Source organism: Lathamus discolor, chromosome 4, assembly GCF_037157495.1.
Source record: "Lathamus discolor isolate bLatDis1 chromosome 4, bLatDis1.hap1, whole genome shotgun sequence".
Taxonomy (NCBI): Eukaryota; Metazoa; Chordata; class Aves; order Psittaciformes; family Psittacidae; genus Lathamus; species Lathamus discolor.
Genome location: NC_088887.1, coordinates 72,234,151 through 72,249,627, shown reverse-complemented (window position 1 = coordinate 72,249,627; position 15,477 = coordinate 72,234,151). Strand labels below are relative to the sequence as shown.

At 38.2% G+C, this 15,477-nt stretch overlaps 1 protein-coding gene across 9 annotated transcripts in view; it reads left to right on the top strand.

Annotated features, from left to right (window-relative positions):
- Positions 1-15,477, top strand: part of PCCA (propionyl-CoA carboxylase subunit alpha) — a 276,456-nt gene that overhangs the window by 133,170 nt on the left and 127,809 nt on the right. For 7 of the 9 annotated variants that reach the window (XM_065677991.1, XM_065677989.1, XM_065677993.1 and 4 more), the window contains 2 exons: positions 1,911-2,021; positions 10,084-10,186. In XM_065677991.1, the coding sequence (XP_065534063.1) occupies positions 1,911-2,021; positions 10,084-10,186 (214 nt within the window). Of the gene's footprint in view, positions 1-1,910; positions 2,022-10,083; positions 10,187-11,979; positions 12,074-15,477 lie in introns of all 9 variants that reach the window. The other 2 variants (XR_010612328.1, XM_065677990.1) reach the window with 1 other exon arrangement.

Sequence of the window (15,477 nt, the reverse complement as noted above, 5' to 3'; positions counted from 1 at the left end):
ACCAAACTTCAGCTGACCTTGCAAATGCAGTGTGATTTGGAGTTGCCTGAGAGGAAAGAATGTGAATTGCTTTGTATTTCCTGAGGGGTGAGAATGTGCACGCTGCACCGCTGAGGCTGGATAAACTCTTTTCTATAGCAATTTCTTCATTTATCCATACCTGGAATGGATGCAACAGCTGAAGCCAATGCTTACAGTTTATGCTCCTGAGTTTCACATTTATTTCAGCTTCTCTTATGAAATACTAATGTTTACAAGGCAGTGTTATTCTGTGTAGTCTTACTTGGATTAAACTGTCATGGCTCTTCAAATTTTCTGTTACAGTCTCTTTCACAAGTTGAGAGTTCAGATAAGGATGGTGTTTTTTCTCTTACGTGCATAATCTGAAACTTTTCTTTCCAGAGATGACCTGTGTGCTGTTCTCAAAGTAGAAGGCATCTTCTCTTTGAAAATTGTTTGGATGGGGGATGTTTTTCTCAGGGATTTTTTTTGTACCTCCTTTCCTCTCCTACATCGTATGAACACTTCTTTGTACTTAGTATTTCAGTGAAATTACTTCTAATGACCATCATATTTAGTGCTAAACTGTGAAGTGCAGTTTAGCTTTAAGTTACTTAGTTACACAGCCCTGTTAAATTCAGAGAAAAATAAAGCTTGAAGGATTTCAGAAAGGCATCTTGTCCCACTGAACTAAGGTAAACCAACTATATCTGCTGCCTGACAGATGTCTCTTTAACCTGTTTTTAAACATTTTCACTGACTCCAGAATCTTTCCGTAGGCAATTTTTTTTCCAGTGTTATCTACTCTGACTACATTATCTTGTGCTGACATCTACTCCTGATTGTGTTTTTTCCAGTCTGTGCTGGAAATGGGATATGGTTTATTTCTTTCCTTTATAAAAAAATATTAAAATAATCTTTTCTCTGAGGAAGGGGCAGAAGACTTGCTGTTTTGTGTGCAAGTACCAGACTGACCCTGGCAGCATCCTTTGAGCTGTGTAGCTTTAGATTGTGTTTGTTAGAAGTTGTCTTTCTTTGTTGGTACAAAAAGCAGGGGAAAAGAAGGGAAACTAAAAATACAGAAAGAAAGAAATAAAAAGGTAAAGAGGAGACAGGCTAAGACACTGAATGAAAGGAAATTCAGAAAAAAAAGAAAAAATAAAATATTCAAAGAACTTAAAGGACAAAGATGTCTATAAAAGCCCTAATATTTTAACTAAAGAAATATTTTTTTTTGTGTGGAGGGAGCTATGTGCCAAGCAGGGTCATAAAATGGTGCCAAAGAGGGAACAGGGCATATAATAAAATCATTGGCCATGCGAGATTGGGTAAGTTACCTATGGGGCAGTCAATAGATTGCTTTGTTTTCTGAGTTTCGCAAGTTTCGTACAACCTGCAAATGATAAAAATGCCATAAAAATATATGTAAGTGTTAAACTTCTTCCTGTCTTTCACTACTGTGATTGGGGTGTAACACAGTGCGTATCTTCCACAGGAGTGTGTGCATTTAAGGTAGCAGGATGACAATGTGAGCCAGGGTTTATTGCAATTGACTAACCTGTCATTTCAAGGAGATGACTCTGGTCTTGCTAACATCTGCTGGGGTGAACCAAAAGTCTCTTGGTTGTGCTTACTGACTTAACTAGGTGTTTGAATTAGGATTGGTGAGGTGAAAATTTGGAACGTTTACTTCTTAATTAAACCAAGTGTTTAAGGAGAGCGTCTTGGGGCAGGAGTGGAATAAAACTGGTAAATTTACATTGATTACATCAGTACCATGGTCTCTAAGCTGTGAATGAGTATTTATTCCACAGAGATAAGAGCTCATACTTTTAGAACTTGTTTCCTACTGTTAATTTGTAATTCTTATGTTTACTTGATTTTGTATTGACATTTTTTCCTGTTTTCAGGTGTAGCTCACAATATTTCTTTGCTGCGAGAAGTGATCATCCATCCACGCTTTATTCAAGGAGAAATCAGCACTAAATTCCTTCCTGAAGTCTATCCTGGTGGTTTTAAAGGTTTGTTCCATTTGGGAAAGTTTCTTTTTTTCTCTTGAGTGGTGGTGTTTCTGATTATTATTCCTTTATATTTATAGACTGACATATTCCCCAATCAGGGGAATCTTCCCTTCCCTCCCCCCCCAAAAAAGTATCTATTAGATGTATGCAATTAAGAGTTCTTAAATAATGCACAATATAATTGAAACAGTTACTTTTTTGCCTACTTTACAGAAGGCAAAATACATACTTCTAGTGACAAAATAGTAAATGAAGTACATCCAAAATCAAGAAAAAACATTTGTAGGTGACATGAAATATGTAAAATAAACATCAGTTCAACGGTACCATGCTACTGTGCTTCATTACAGACAGTGCTTCTACTGTTAACTGAAGATAAGGTTTTTCTTTACTGAATACTGTTGCTTCTCCAGCGAGTTTGTTTGGCACTCGTATTCACTGTAGCATTGTCTGGAGGATATGGCATTTTATCAGAGTATTTCAGCAACCTGGTCTTAATACTCATATACAGTAGTGGGCATCACCTTGAAATTACTAGCTCATACACTAGGTTAACATAAACACAAATGCAAATGTTTCTTTGTGACATCCCAAACAACTCAATTTCAAAAATGTGTAACAGCTGGTAGAGAAATATAAGTAAATAAATAGATTGGTTTCCTTTCACAAGGATCACATTTTAAAAGGTTATCTTCAGCCAATCTGCTGTAGGTGCTTTCTTGACCTGTGTGGTGTGAAACTCAGTTCTTCCGAACAAGCCTCACACCTCAGCTGGCATTCATCAGGCAGAAGAACCTCTTCCTTATTAAAAAAAAGGCAAAACAGAGAGACAATGCTTATAGCTCATCATTCATGGATCCTTTATAAATCCCATGGAGATTCCTTTCTCCCCTGTTCATCATTAATCCAGTGTAGCAGAATCCTCATCCTGCTTTGGAGACAGCACTGCCAGATTGGCAGTCGCTGGACATGACTGGCACCTCACCAAATTCTAGTCTCATTAAGGAGCAGAACACATTTTTCTTACCTCAGGACTCAGTGTGTGAGTTTGTGGGTGAATATTCTTCGCACCAGAACTACTGTATTTCATGATGTAATTGACAGCTCTGTGATACAGTCCTACATGGGGGATTAATGCATCCAGCTTGTTATTAGCTCCTGACTGAGAGCACAACAACAGGATTTAGTCACCTTGAGTGGCAGTAAGCTTGTGGTGGTCGAAGCAAAAATGTTCCTTTGCCATCTTTGCTAAGGTGTGTTTAACTAATCTTCAGGTAACTCAGCTGGCTTGCATTCCAGCATAGACTTGAGGGTACTCTGGTCTGCTCTGAAGGCTCAGTGCTGCTGATTAGCTGATGTGTCTCCCTTCTCTGATTCTTTCATACAGAATCCTGTGTCCCCTCTATTTGATGGTCCTGGGACTTTTCAGTCTGTTTTTTGGGTGGATTCAGTTCCCTAAACCATCATAAACTTGCATTTTTTTAAATTGCTGCTGTTTTTGTTGGAGTAATTTTTTGAGAGTTCTTGGGTTGACTCAGCTCATGAAGGAATCTGGTAAACTTCAGCAGAGAGGCAGGCTACGAGTGGAGGAGAAAGGCGAGGATGCAAAATATTAGACAGATTTATACCATGTTGAGAAAAGGCAGCCTCACCTGACGCACAACTGGGATCCATAAAAACATAAACCATTCTACCCCTATTTGTGATACTGTGTCTGTTGGGGCCCTTGATCACTTGTGAGAAACTGGGACAGATTTTGCTGACCGAGGAGGAGACCCCTTGCTCTGTAGGCACTTGTCTTTTATTCTTGTTCTTATACTTTGGATTTCAGTGTTCAGCTGTATGCAGTCATTTAATTGCTAGTTTACAAATTGCAGGTTGACAAGAAATTTGTTTAGGGTTTGTCTGACTTCAACTTTATATGCACATATTTGTGTGCACATACACACTGATGCAAATGGATGATTAGTGTTGCAGGCTGAGGTAAGCAGTAATATTTTATTAACAGATTCCTCATGGTAAGCTTTTGCTTTAGACACCAGAAGGCATAAAAAGAGGTATTGTGATAGTTCATAGTAGAAACTAATGAATGGCACATGTGGAATGGCTAGACTTTGTTTCTGCTTATGAAGTCTTGCTCTACTCCTTCCATGTATCAAATACAAGCATACATTAGCCTTCTTAATGATAAAAAAATGGAGATACCATTATTACAAAGCATCTGTATTTCAAGTCAAGAATGCTTATTCATGAGTACTGCTTCAAAGCTCACTGAAGTAATTGAGAGCACTTTTAATGGTGTAGTTTGTGCTTCTGTCTTAAAAAAATCAGTGAGTTGAGTATGAATCAGAGGATAGTATTTTAAGTACCTAAAGTATTTTAGGTACTTAAAAATACTATTTTAGATAGTATTTTAAATACCTTAAAAATATTTCTGTAAATGCAAAGACTCAAATGGGAGCTGTTGATGGCAAGCAAGGGTGGTGAGCAGATGACAGGTAGAAGCTCCTCAAGAGAAAGTAAGGCACATTAACTTATGCAGTGTAGATCCTCTACTCATGTCAACTTATTTCTTATATAAATACCCAAGGTAAACTTTCCTAGGAGGATTTGGAAATTAAATAGCTTCATATATCTTAATACTGCTTATAAAAGAGGTGTAGCTGTAAAAAAGATCTGGGATAATCTGAAAAAATTAGAGCAGTGTGTAGCCAAAGTGGATTTGTGAATACCTAGAAATATGTGCTGTTGTTAACAGTAGGAATTCATACCAGAAGTGTTTTAAATTTGGAAAACTAGGAAATAATAATAATAATAATAAAAAAAAGATGCATGCTATTTTAATGCTTGAGCATGATTTAGTATATTTCTTTACTAAACTGTACAATTGCCACTGTTGGTCTACACTGATGGTAAGTAATGAATATCAGCTGCACTCTTTCTGGTGACGGCGTGAGGTACAGTCATATTTAGGTGCATTTTTCTTCAAATATGAGCTTTAGTCTTACTTAGGAGTAAAGTAAGAGATGTTTTGTTTTCCAGTCTCATTTTCAAGAGTTTCATTATAAGTCCTTTATCGGAAGGCTTTTACTATAATTTGAAAAAAAAGTAATTATTAGAAGTATCTTAGCAGCTTTTTCATTAACCTATGATGCCCATTTCAAATTACATCTAGAATGGGAATGTCTAGTAATTTTCATGATTGTGACTTAACTCTTTTTCTTCCCTTTTTTAAATAACATTAATTAACAAAACCAGTTTGTTTGTTGCAGGTGACTTTAAAATATTGCTGTGCTGAAACTAACCTTGCTCATGGTATGGTTAGTGTGGGAAAACAGCTGCTTTTTTTGTCTATAGGAGAGATGCACAGTTAGAATGCAGGCCTGGCAGTGGGTCAGCTGGATTGGGTTATTGCTCTGAGCACACATTCTGCATGTTTTGAGAGGTGTATGGATCTGAGGGTGGGTGCAGCAACACTGATTAGGTCAGGTGACACAAATACGTCTGGCTTAGAGTGGCCTTCAAGCACTTTGCTCACAGAATAAAAGTGTTTGCTAAGCATGCTGGAGCAATGAGCAAAACTAATTAAGAGTTGTCATCAGATGAGCTGTCCTTCTACAGGTTCAAAGCAGCCTGGGATGCCGGTGTACTTTTTAACCTTCCTGGTGAGGAAGGAATATGTGATCTAGTATCCCTAAGACACAGAAAGTGTCTTTGTTTTCACAAAGATCCAAGAGGAGTCTTTGACAAAAACCAAATTAAACTCAAGAATACTTAGGTTAGTACCCTATTCATTGGATCATACTTTGTGGTTCAGTCTGTTTCGCAGTTAATCTCGGTATGTGTTTTAGTATTGGGATTTGTTTTTATAATTTTTATAATTCAAAATAGCAGAGATTTCCTTTCTGTGTGCCATAGCCTCTGTCTTTATAAGTGATCACAAGTTCTCTGAGAGACATACTTCTTCAGTATTCCAAATGGTTTGAGATTGCATATGCAGACAATATTGTCTGTCTTTTGCCATGACCATCTGGGTGGAGCAAAGCTTCTGGGTGGGCTTCAGAAGAAATTAAACCCTGTAATGACATCCAACTTTGTTTTCTGCTTCAGCCTACTTGGTATACATTTCAAAATATAATGAGGAAAACATTGGGGAAATGAAAACAGAACCCGGGAATGACATTGCCTGTATTGCTATGGATCAGAATTATGCACTGTACTTTCTATCTTGCCCATTTTGCGTCTAATTTTTATTTTTCCCAGTTGGAAAACAATCACTTTTCAAGTGTTAAGTAATAGGCCAGGGCACATAACCAGGGCTTGTTTGTTTTGTTTTATTTTTTCCCCCCTGTAATTGATAGTAGGAAACACATTTCTAGGACAAAATGCAAATGAGACTGTTATGGGAAAAATGACCTTTTATGTAATTTAATTTGAAGTTGGTTATGTAAAGTAATTGCATGGGTCTTTTTGACTCAGCTTGGGGGATACTGGGATAATATTGATTTAAGCAATCATAACATCAGGGAAGTGAGAGAGAAATACTCTTTTCTTGTCTTCCTTCCTACCAGGGTTCTGTCATTTCGTAGTAATAGATGCATGCGATCTAGTTTTAAGTAATATGAACAGCTGTGCTTCCGCTCCTTCAGTTGTGACTGGATTTTATAGCCATTAATTCTGTTTTACGTTCTCCTTATATAATGTATGTTCACCTTATGTAATCTCTCAGTGATGATCATGATAACGCAGAAGCATATCCCAGGTTGAGCTTAGAGATTTGGGAGCTACCAGCTTCAGATTTTATAGTGGAGATGAAATCTCCATGTAGCCCAGGAGTCTGCAGTGATGAGAGTAGGAAAGAGTAATGGCAGAAATTCTCATGTTGGAAGCTGGGGAATCCTTGAAGCTTACTCATTTCACTCCCTATCAAGGCAGCACTTGGACAGGTGCCCCAGAGGTAGCTTTGTTACTTTTCAGATCTATCTTCTGCATGGTGAATGTGAGAGATTGGGTTGTTATATCTCTATTGATGGTGAATATTAACTTATGCTTCAAGACACAGAGTGGAAATCCCAAGCAGTGGCTTCTAAAGTAAAATAATACTTGAAATAAAGGTATTCACTATCTGGAACATTGGTGCATTTAGAAATATAGTAATGGAATTGAAAGTTTAGCTTCAAAACTGTTTAAATTCTGCTAAGCATAGCAAGCAGAGCAAGAGCAGAAGGGAAATGGGTCTGGAGTTCAGAGAACTAAGGCTGTACTGACAGCAGTCTGTCTTGTATTAAAAAGGTAAATTGCTGTCCTTAGGAAGCAGACTTTAAACAGGCTTCCAAGGTATTACCTCCAAAGTTATGCTAAGAACATTTTGTGATAGGATTGTATCTTTATTGCCAAAGACCAAAACCCAATTTTAGTAATCTCCTTGTTAACAGTTTATATTATCTCCCAGAAATCCTACACTGGATACTACAGTCATGACCAGTTTTCTGCTTACCATATCTGTGCCACAACTAATAATGCAAATAGTGACAAATAGAGAAAGTGGATAAATATTTTTTCCTGTTTATAATAATGAAGCTGTGACTGTAACTTTTGATCGGTTGTTAACCTGTTTCAAGTTATTGACCTTTGTTCCTTGCTTGGAGTTTGATTTTTATTGAAGATAGAGGGAGAAAATAGTTTTTGCAGCACAGCAAGTGCAAAAGCAGTTATTGATTTAATCCAATATGAAAATCGTGCAATAAAACCTTCAAATTGGGATCTTTCTAGCTTTACCTTGTTCTTTTAGGAGTTGGTAGTACCAGTGTGTGTTGGAGCAGGTGGGAACATGCAGTCACATGGACTTGTCATGGATGTGAGGCAGGGTGACTAACAAGCAAAGGTTTTAGGATAGATTCTTGATGTATCGTTACCTGAGACATTTAAACAAATCATCAATTTTAGATACAACATTTTGGAAAAATGAGCTCAGGGCTTCTTCTCTGTGTGTATACAATTGAAAAATTGGCACATTTTGGAGCCAGATAGTTGATGTTACTGCATTGTATATTCATATAAGGTTTATATATACACATACGCCTGTGTGTATATATGCGTATAGTACAAAAGTTCAGTGTTTTTTGAATTTTGCTTTGCAATCAGTTTTTCAAATAACTGGCAAAGGAAGGATCGAGTTTGTTTCTCAAGCTGTTTACTCAGCCTTCCAGCATTTGTATTTCTGCATGCATTTGTTAAAGTGAAGACAGTTTTCATTTCGGGGCAGATAAAAAATAATAAACACTGAGCAAGGGAAGTTGCAGTAATCTTTAGCCAGGATATGTTAATATGGACTAAATTAAAAATGGATTGATTCAGATTTGCTGGCTTTTGTTATTTTTAGATTTTCATTTTTTGTCCTGTGACAGCTCCTTTGTACTGTTAGCTGGAACTGTAATGAGTGTGTTTCCGTCACCATGCCATGATTGCATTGCTGAGGTGGACACTAAGCAGCCTCTTTACCTGTTCATATTTAACATGCCCAGAGGAGTAATGGGTCCTGTGCAGAAGATGTCCTGTTTTGAGATTTTGCACTTGTTACTGTAAAGTCGGTTCCAGTCCGTTCCAGTGGCCTCATTCTGGATTTTCTTGAGGATTGTATTAGTCTTACTTTATGTTACTAATACAAACTGTCACTTGCTAGTGACCAGTACTGGGGAATGTGAAATAATATTACATGCAGTAATGCTGAGGTGATGGTAGGCTGGGGATGTAGAAGGGAGCTGTGTAACTCTTTTTCTGCTGCAGGACTGGAAGCAAACATGTCCCCTGGGGACAGTTGCTCAGGAGAATACAGCCTACTGAACCCCTTCCCCTTCTCCCACATACCTTCAAGTGCAGTGAAATCTGTATTTGGCATGGATGATTTGCATTTGCTGTGATATGGACACATAAAGTATGTCTTGAGAGCTGTGTTATAACTGAGTTCAGCTAAATCTTTCAGTCTTAACCTTTATCTTTTCTTAACTTCATTTATCACGTTATCCTCTGGCTTTTTAAACACTCCTGCTTTCATCTGTGCAAAATCTCTCTCCTGAGGATAAAGTTTGCCTCTTTTTCTCTGTGACAATTCAACCTTGCACTTCTTGTCCTTTCTATGTCAACTTTAGTTTCCTGCTAGTGCCTTATGAACTGAGTACTTGTCCTTTTGCTCCCTCTTGCATCAGTTTTGACTGTTTTACTTCTTTGGTGACACCAATCTTGGCCACCTATTTGCTGACTTTTTGTATCAAATTGGTGTTGTGTGGTTTCTAACCTGAAGATGGGGAGGGCACTGTGTTCTGTCTTTTAGCATGCTGAATAGACAATTGATTTTCTAACTAATCTTTACTTTCTGGAACAAGACCAGGTTGGGAGAAACGCCACTTCCACTCACCCTGGTTTGCACCTTTTTATCCAAACCTTTATTAGCTTGTGTGCCTTCAGATTGTAGGCTACTTTGAGCCATTTTCTGCTTATGAAGTGCCAAATGTGACAGGACTCCATTAGCTGCAAAATAATGATTACACAAATGGCACTAAATGACCCAGGGCTGACAATAGCTTTATGACCATGTATTTCTGGGGCTTATACTATTGAGTTATTCATCCGTTTTGCTTGGAAGTTCTGAAGCCTTTGCAAGGTAAAGTACTGAGAAAGAATGCTGTATATTTTGAGTAAGTTCTAATGTACAGATGGATTCCTTACCAGCATGAGGCACAATATGTCAACCAGTGACATTTCAGTAACGAAAACAAGATGCTGCAGCATCATTCCTTTTTTTTTTTTTTTTTCTTTCAGTTGTCAAATTGTTTTTAACAGAGATACCAGTGTTAGCAGTAGGGCTGATCTGTGTGAAAACATGCAATTTAAACTATGAAACTCAGAGCGTCTGCTGTGCTAAGCCTCATCTTAATTTAGAGGGGAGAAAATGTAGGTTTTGCATAAGGACTGTTCAGCGTCTGCACTGGTAGTTGTTACTTTTTGTGTCCTTGTTGGTCTGTGATATCTAATACATTTTCTTTAACTGCTTTCTGAAAACTAGGGCATAAGTTGACAGATCTTGAAAGAAGAGAACTACTGGCAACAGCAGCATCTTTGTATGTGTCTGAACAACTGAGATCACAGCGATTTCTAGGGACTCCAAGGTAAGTTCATTTCTAGGAACTCAGATGTGCTGATGCATTTTGTTAATGGCATCTTCTCATGCACGAGAGGCACTGGTGAGAAACCTGCATGGTTTCTTAATGCAGTCCGTACTTTCTAAATTCAAATGAGCTGTGGCTTACATTTCCTTAATCACACAAGTTGTACATGCTTATTTTTATTCTACATATTAGCAAACTAATAGGCCCAAAAATGCATTACAAGCCAGTACAGTAATTAATGCACATCAGGAGTTTCATTAATGCAGAATGTTGTTGCATTAGTAACTAACCGCAAATTGAGCATCACAAATTTCCCATGTGCCCATTTGAAGTGATCTAAGCACTTGGGGATAATATGAATATTCAGCTACAGAGATTTAAAATATTGTGGATTCATGAGTAATTTGCTACCTTGATGAAGAGTCTTAATAGGTTAGGGTCTAATTCTGAAAACACTTTCTGACTGGTAGATGCTGGAAGAGTCAGCACCTTGCTTTAAGTGTGTTTTTTGGTGCTTTTGTTCCCCCACTCCCTCATTCTTTTGAATAGTAGCTTCTAGTAACCTAGGTAGTACTGTTAATTGGCCATCACAGTAACTTGTGTCAAAATTCTTTGGCTTCTTGGAACAGTATGCTTTTTTTCCTTTAGCTTTTGTTGTCCTCTGGCCCATAATTGTCAATCCATTATGACCTTCTATTAGAACAACTGAATTTGTGAAACTTGCTCGGGTAGATGATGTTTGCAATGGTTGTGTACAGTGAACCCGAACTTTGGAATGAGTCTTTCTTCTGGCCTCATAATCTGTGATGTAGTTGCATGTTTGTGTGAAAGGGAAGTCAGAATGGAGGATAGACATTATTCACATTCCATGCCAGTGGTTTGACAGTGTATTCTATTACTGATTTTACAGTGGTCAGGAATAAATCAAATGTGGTTTCAAGAAGTCTTTATTTTTATTTATACCCACAAAGATAAATAGTACCATATGGTGTTGAAAAAAAAAAGAAAAAAAGGAAAAAAGAGACACTTAGGGCAAGCATAACGGCTTTGTAATATATAGCATATGTAGGGCTAGGTCATCGCTTGCCTTATGCACCTATAGGGGAAAGTTAAGCACCTTTTTTGTTTTTTTCTGCAAGTTATATCCTCTACAGCAGACGGCATAAGGAGGAGAACAGACTCAAAAGGCCACTGTTCCCTCAATAAAAGATGTATGAGGGAGAATGAGTAGGAGCCTTGTTTGTAGTTTTTACTGGCGAGCATAGTGAGTTAAATAGTCTGGTACTGCTATAGAGAATAGATTACTTTGTGCTTAAAGTCAGTAACAGGAATTGTTGATCTAAGTAGTGATTCTCAAACTGCTTTTGCATTCCCTGCTCTGTCTGATTTGAGAATTTTTCCTCTGGGCTGTAAAATGTTCCTATTTGCTAACAGGAGTCCAAGTTTTGCAGAATCTGTTAATGTTTTCTTTCGATTGCAGATATTTTCTTTTAGTACTAGGTGTCTGTGTATCTTAATAGAAAAGGCATATACCACTAACTGAGATATCAGATATATAAATGAAGTATTGCATTGAGCGGTCATTCTTCTCTTCTTGTGCTGCACTAGGGAAACAAGTGCATACTGCTTTGAAAAAAATTAGCTTACTTTTGGAGTCCTAGCTTAACTCCCTTGCATGTATTCCTCCACCATGAGCAGAGAAAGCAGCAGAGACTGACTACATGAAGTTTGTAAGACTAGATTGAGGTCTGATTTTTCAGATTTTAAATGGTGAAGCTAACAAATCTTTTCAGTACAGGGAAGATCACTTTCTCTTGCCATGATGGGTGTTCATGTGCTGCCTGTTTGAGGCCAAGAAAGGACAAGATAACGCAGAAAGACTTACTCGTAAGTAACTTCTGAAGAAAAGCAATCCTGGTAATGTTACGCTTTCCCCCAAAATCATGCAGCTTCTTCAGAGGAAAGGTCAAATAGAGGCAGAATGAGAGCAGAGGATTGTGTGGTGTCCTGGGCAATGTTCTCTGTTCCTTAGAGTAGTTAGTGGACTCCCTCTAGAGGGGACTGAGGACTGTGAAGTATGTCATATGTGGAATATGGACTGATGCAGTCCCGTCAAGGGTTCTTCAGGGCATTTCCTTAACTTACCAGAACTGCATCTGACTTGGTTTTGAAGGTGTTCCATGTAATGGATACCATTTAAGGAGCAGGATTGTGGCCATAGAAAGCACATCTTTATTGGTATGACTGCAATCTGTTCGAAAAATATGAGTAAACACAAAGTGCAGAGTAGGAACCTGTGCTACTGGCAACAAATCAAAAAGGACAGTTGTAATCTTGGATGCGTTCACTATGGCAGAATTGGGCATTTGGAGTCTGTGTGTATTTTAAATCCATTTTGGAGGATGTAAGGGGATTAGACAGACTGCATGCTCCAAAGTTGATCCATAACATTCTCCTAATGGTTTGGAAAAGTACACTGCCATGTTGAGCATCATCTTCAAAATGTCAGCTCTCTGGCACTATTAATGTTGACAGCGTTTTTTTTCTTTTGCATGCACTGAAAGCAGTTGAAGATTTTTTGTGTAAGGAACTGCACTGAAAAGTTGTATTTCGAAATCATGCATTATTTCTTCTAAACTTATCACAGCTGTCAAATAGATAGTTTTCTGCTGAACTTGAGTTACGTGCTTGTCTTTGGTTTTGGTTTGTTTTCCCTTTTGTGGAAGAAATATTTATAATATGCCTTCTTTTCACAGCTGCAGGGGTATCTTGGATTCCCTTCCCCCACCCCCCCCCCATAACATGTTCAGCCCAAGCTCAGGATTGTTATTCTAGCCAGGCAGATAGAAAGAACCATTCTTGGAAGTCTCCATAGAAGATTCACCTTTCACTGTGAGGGCTACTGAGACTTTCATCAGATGATGCTGAACCAGATTAAGGAATCACTGTCCAAGCCACCTCCTCCCTTGGTCTCTGCCTTTCCTCCTCCTCAGCTGGTGTGCAGGTGTGACTTTGTGTTGTCTTTCTACTCTGGTTCTGCTAAAGTGACCCATATTAACACAGAAACAGTTTAATAATATTTTAGATCATTCTGACAGAAGCAGGTTAAGTACTCATGACAAGTGAGATTATTCTAGAAGAGCTACAAGAGTGGGAATGTGTAGCAAGGAGGAACAGGTGAGCAAAGAATGGCTTATAAGAGGAATGCAGAGGACAGCCTTAATTCTGTGCGACAGATCAGCCTAGTAGGAGACTTCTGAGAGGGGGGGGTTCTTCTCTACAGTCAATGATATTTGCAGGGATGTGACTGGAAAATATGCATTTTGTAATCCCCTGGGTGACCGAATCATCAACTGTAGGGTTTTTGCTGGAACACGTTCTGATGATCAGCGAGCTATTGCCTCATTAGGATCAAACACTCAACTTTCTTCAGCTAGTTTCAATTAGATGTGACCCCTGTAGTGGGGTTTCTTTGTTGCAGTAGTTTGTGTGGCTTTGGGGTTAATACAGGCCACAAGCCAAAGGCTGGTTTGCCTTTCCTGTGTTAGAATAAATTGTATTATGACTTGGGTGGAGCACCCACAGGTGAGTTTCCACTGTCTGCATTGCTGTGTGCCCCAGATCTCACCAGTGGTCTCCTAGGATTAATTTGCCAACCCTTAGCTAAAACAGCTCCTAGAGACCTGTGCATGCTCAGAGTTACAGGAATACAGACATTTACTTTTATGATGCAATTGAATACTTGGAGCGTTTTCTGTGGTTGTTTTGTTTTTTGCTTTCTTAAAAAAAAAAATAGTATTATTTAACCAGTTTCTTTTTGGGAAAGAGGTTGTTGCAGGGTGGCTTGGTTCTTTGCTTTTATTCTTTTTTTAAGATGATTAGCAAATGAAATGCTTGGTATTTTGTGAGCCAGATACTAGTATGAATATTTCACTGTGATATTCAGCTAATGGGGGCACATGTTTCCTACAGGAAAGAGCTATGAATGATTGATGATTGTTTCATTGTTCAGCTTTCAGCTATTTCACCTAGGACTTTTCCTACTTATTCCATAGCCCAGTTTATTGTGAAACTGGTGCCACCCACAGCTGCTGAACAGATTTACAGCATCTAGTAAAATCCTGAGGTCTCCTAGACAGAACTCGATCTTGTTTCAAGTAGAAACATATTTTGGCTGAAGTGAATCCAGCTTATTTTACGTTTGTTTGATGTAGTTAGCCTTTGAGACCAAAAATGATGTTGTACAGTTGAATCTTCACATTTTGGCTTCAGCCTTGTTTTCATTAGTGGATTGGGAGGGGAATAGGAGAGTGACTCTCCAGGTGTGGCTACATCATGCTATCTCATGGGTCTACTAATATGATGTTTATACTTCTAAACCCAATTGCCTGCAGCACTTCCTATGCATTGCTTGTATTGGCTGACAAGTGTATTTTCCTAATTTTTCTATGGGTTTTACCCTTTCATCATTTATGACTTGGAAAAAACAGTGAGGCTGCATGCCCATATTAACTGATACTACTTGCAGAAAGATGGTAACACATTGGAAAATGTTTTACATTGCTAGCAAAAAAACCCTAAAGGTTTTTCTTGCTCATGTGTTTAATATAGAAGACTGGGATTAGGGAGTCTTGGGTTAAACTCCTAACTGTTCTTCTGGGACCATGGAGAAGTCAGTTGGTTTGGGCCTCAGTTTCCAAAAAGACAAAATGGTCCCAATACTTTACTGTATTTTTGAGGTTTTATAAATATTTATAAATGTCTATTTATATACATTTCTACATGTATAAAGTATTTTGAGATCTAGAATAGATAACACTTTCTAAGCATAAAATAATGCGTTCACAGGAAGCGTAAGTGTATAGTGAGAAATTTGAGACAAAATACAAACAAGTCTTTGTCAAGTTCTGATATAGCTGGGCTGAATTTTTATATGTTTAAAAATTCAGAAAATCCAGGGGTCCAGTGTGGTGGACATAACATGACTGGTGAACTGCAAGGACTGAAATTGATATATTTAGCTTTTTATTTAATGAATTATTGTAGGTTTGTGTCTAGATTGATTTGGTATAGATATATTGACATAAATCCTCAGGCAGATCTAGTAATGATGGTCGGATGCTTGCTTTGCCTTGCTGTAGCATGATTAGGGCAGCAAGGAAAGCACTTGGAGAGCAGAAAAGCCCTGCACCTCCCAGGCATGCTTGCTTTCACATAGACTACACCTATTACCCTGCTGGAGTCTGGGACAGAGCCAACTCTTTGCCAGCCTAGGGCTTCCCCATATGGAA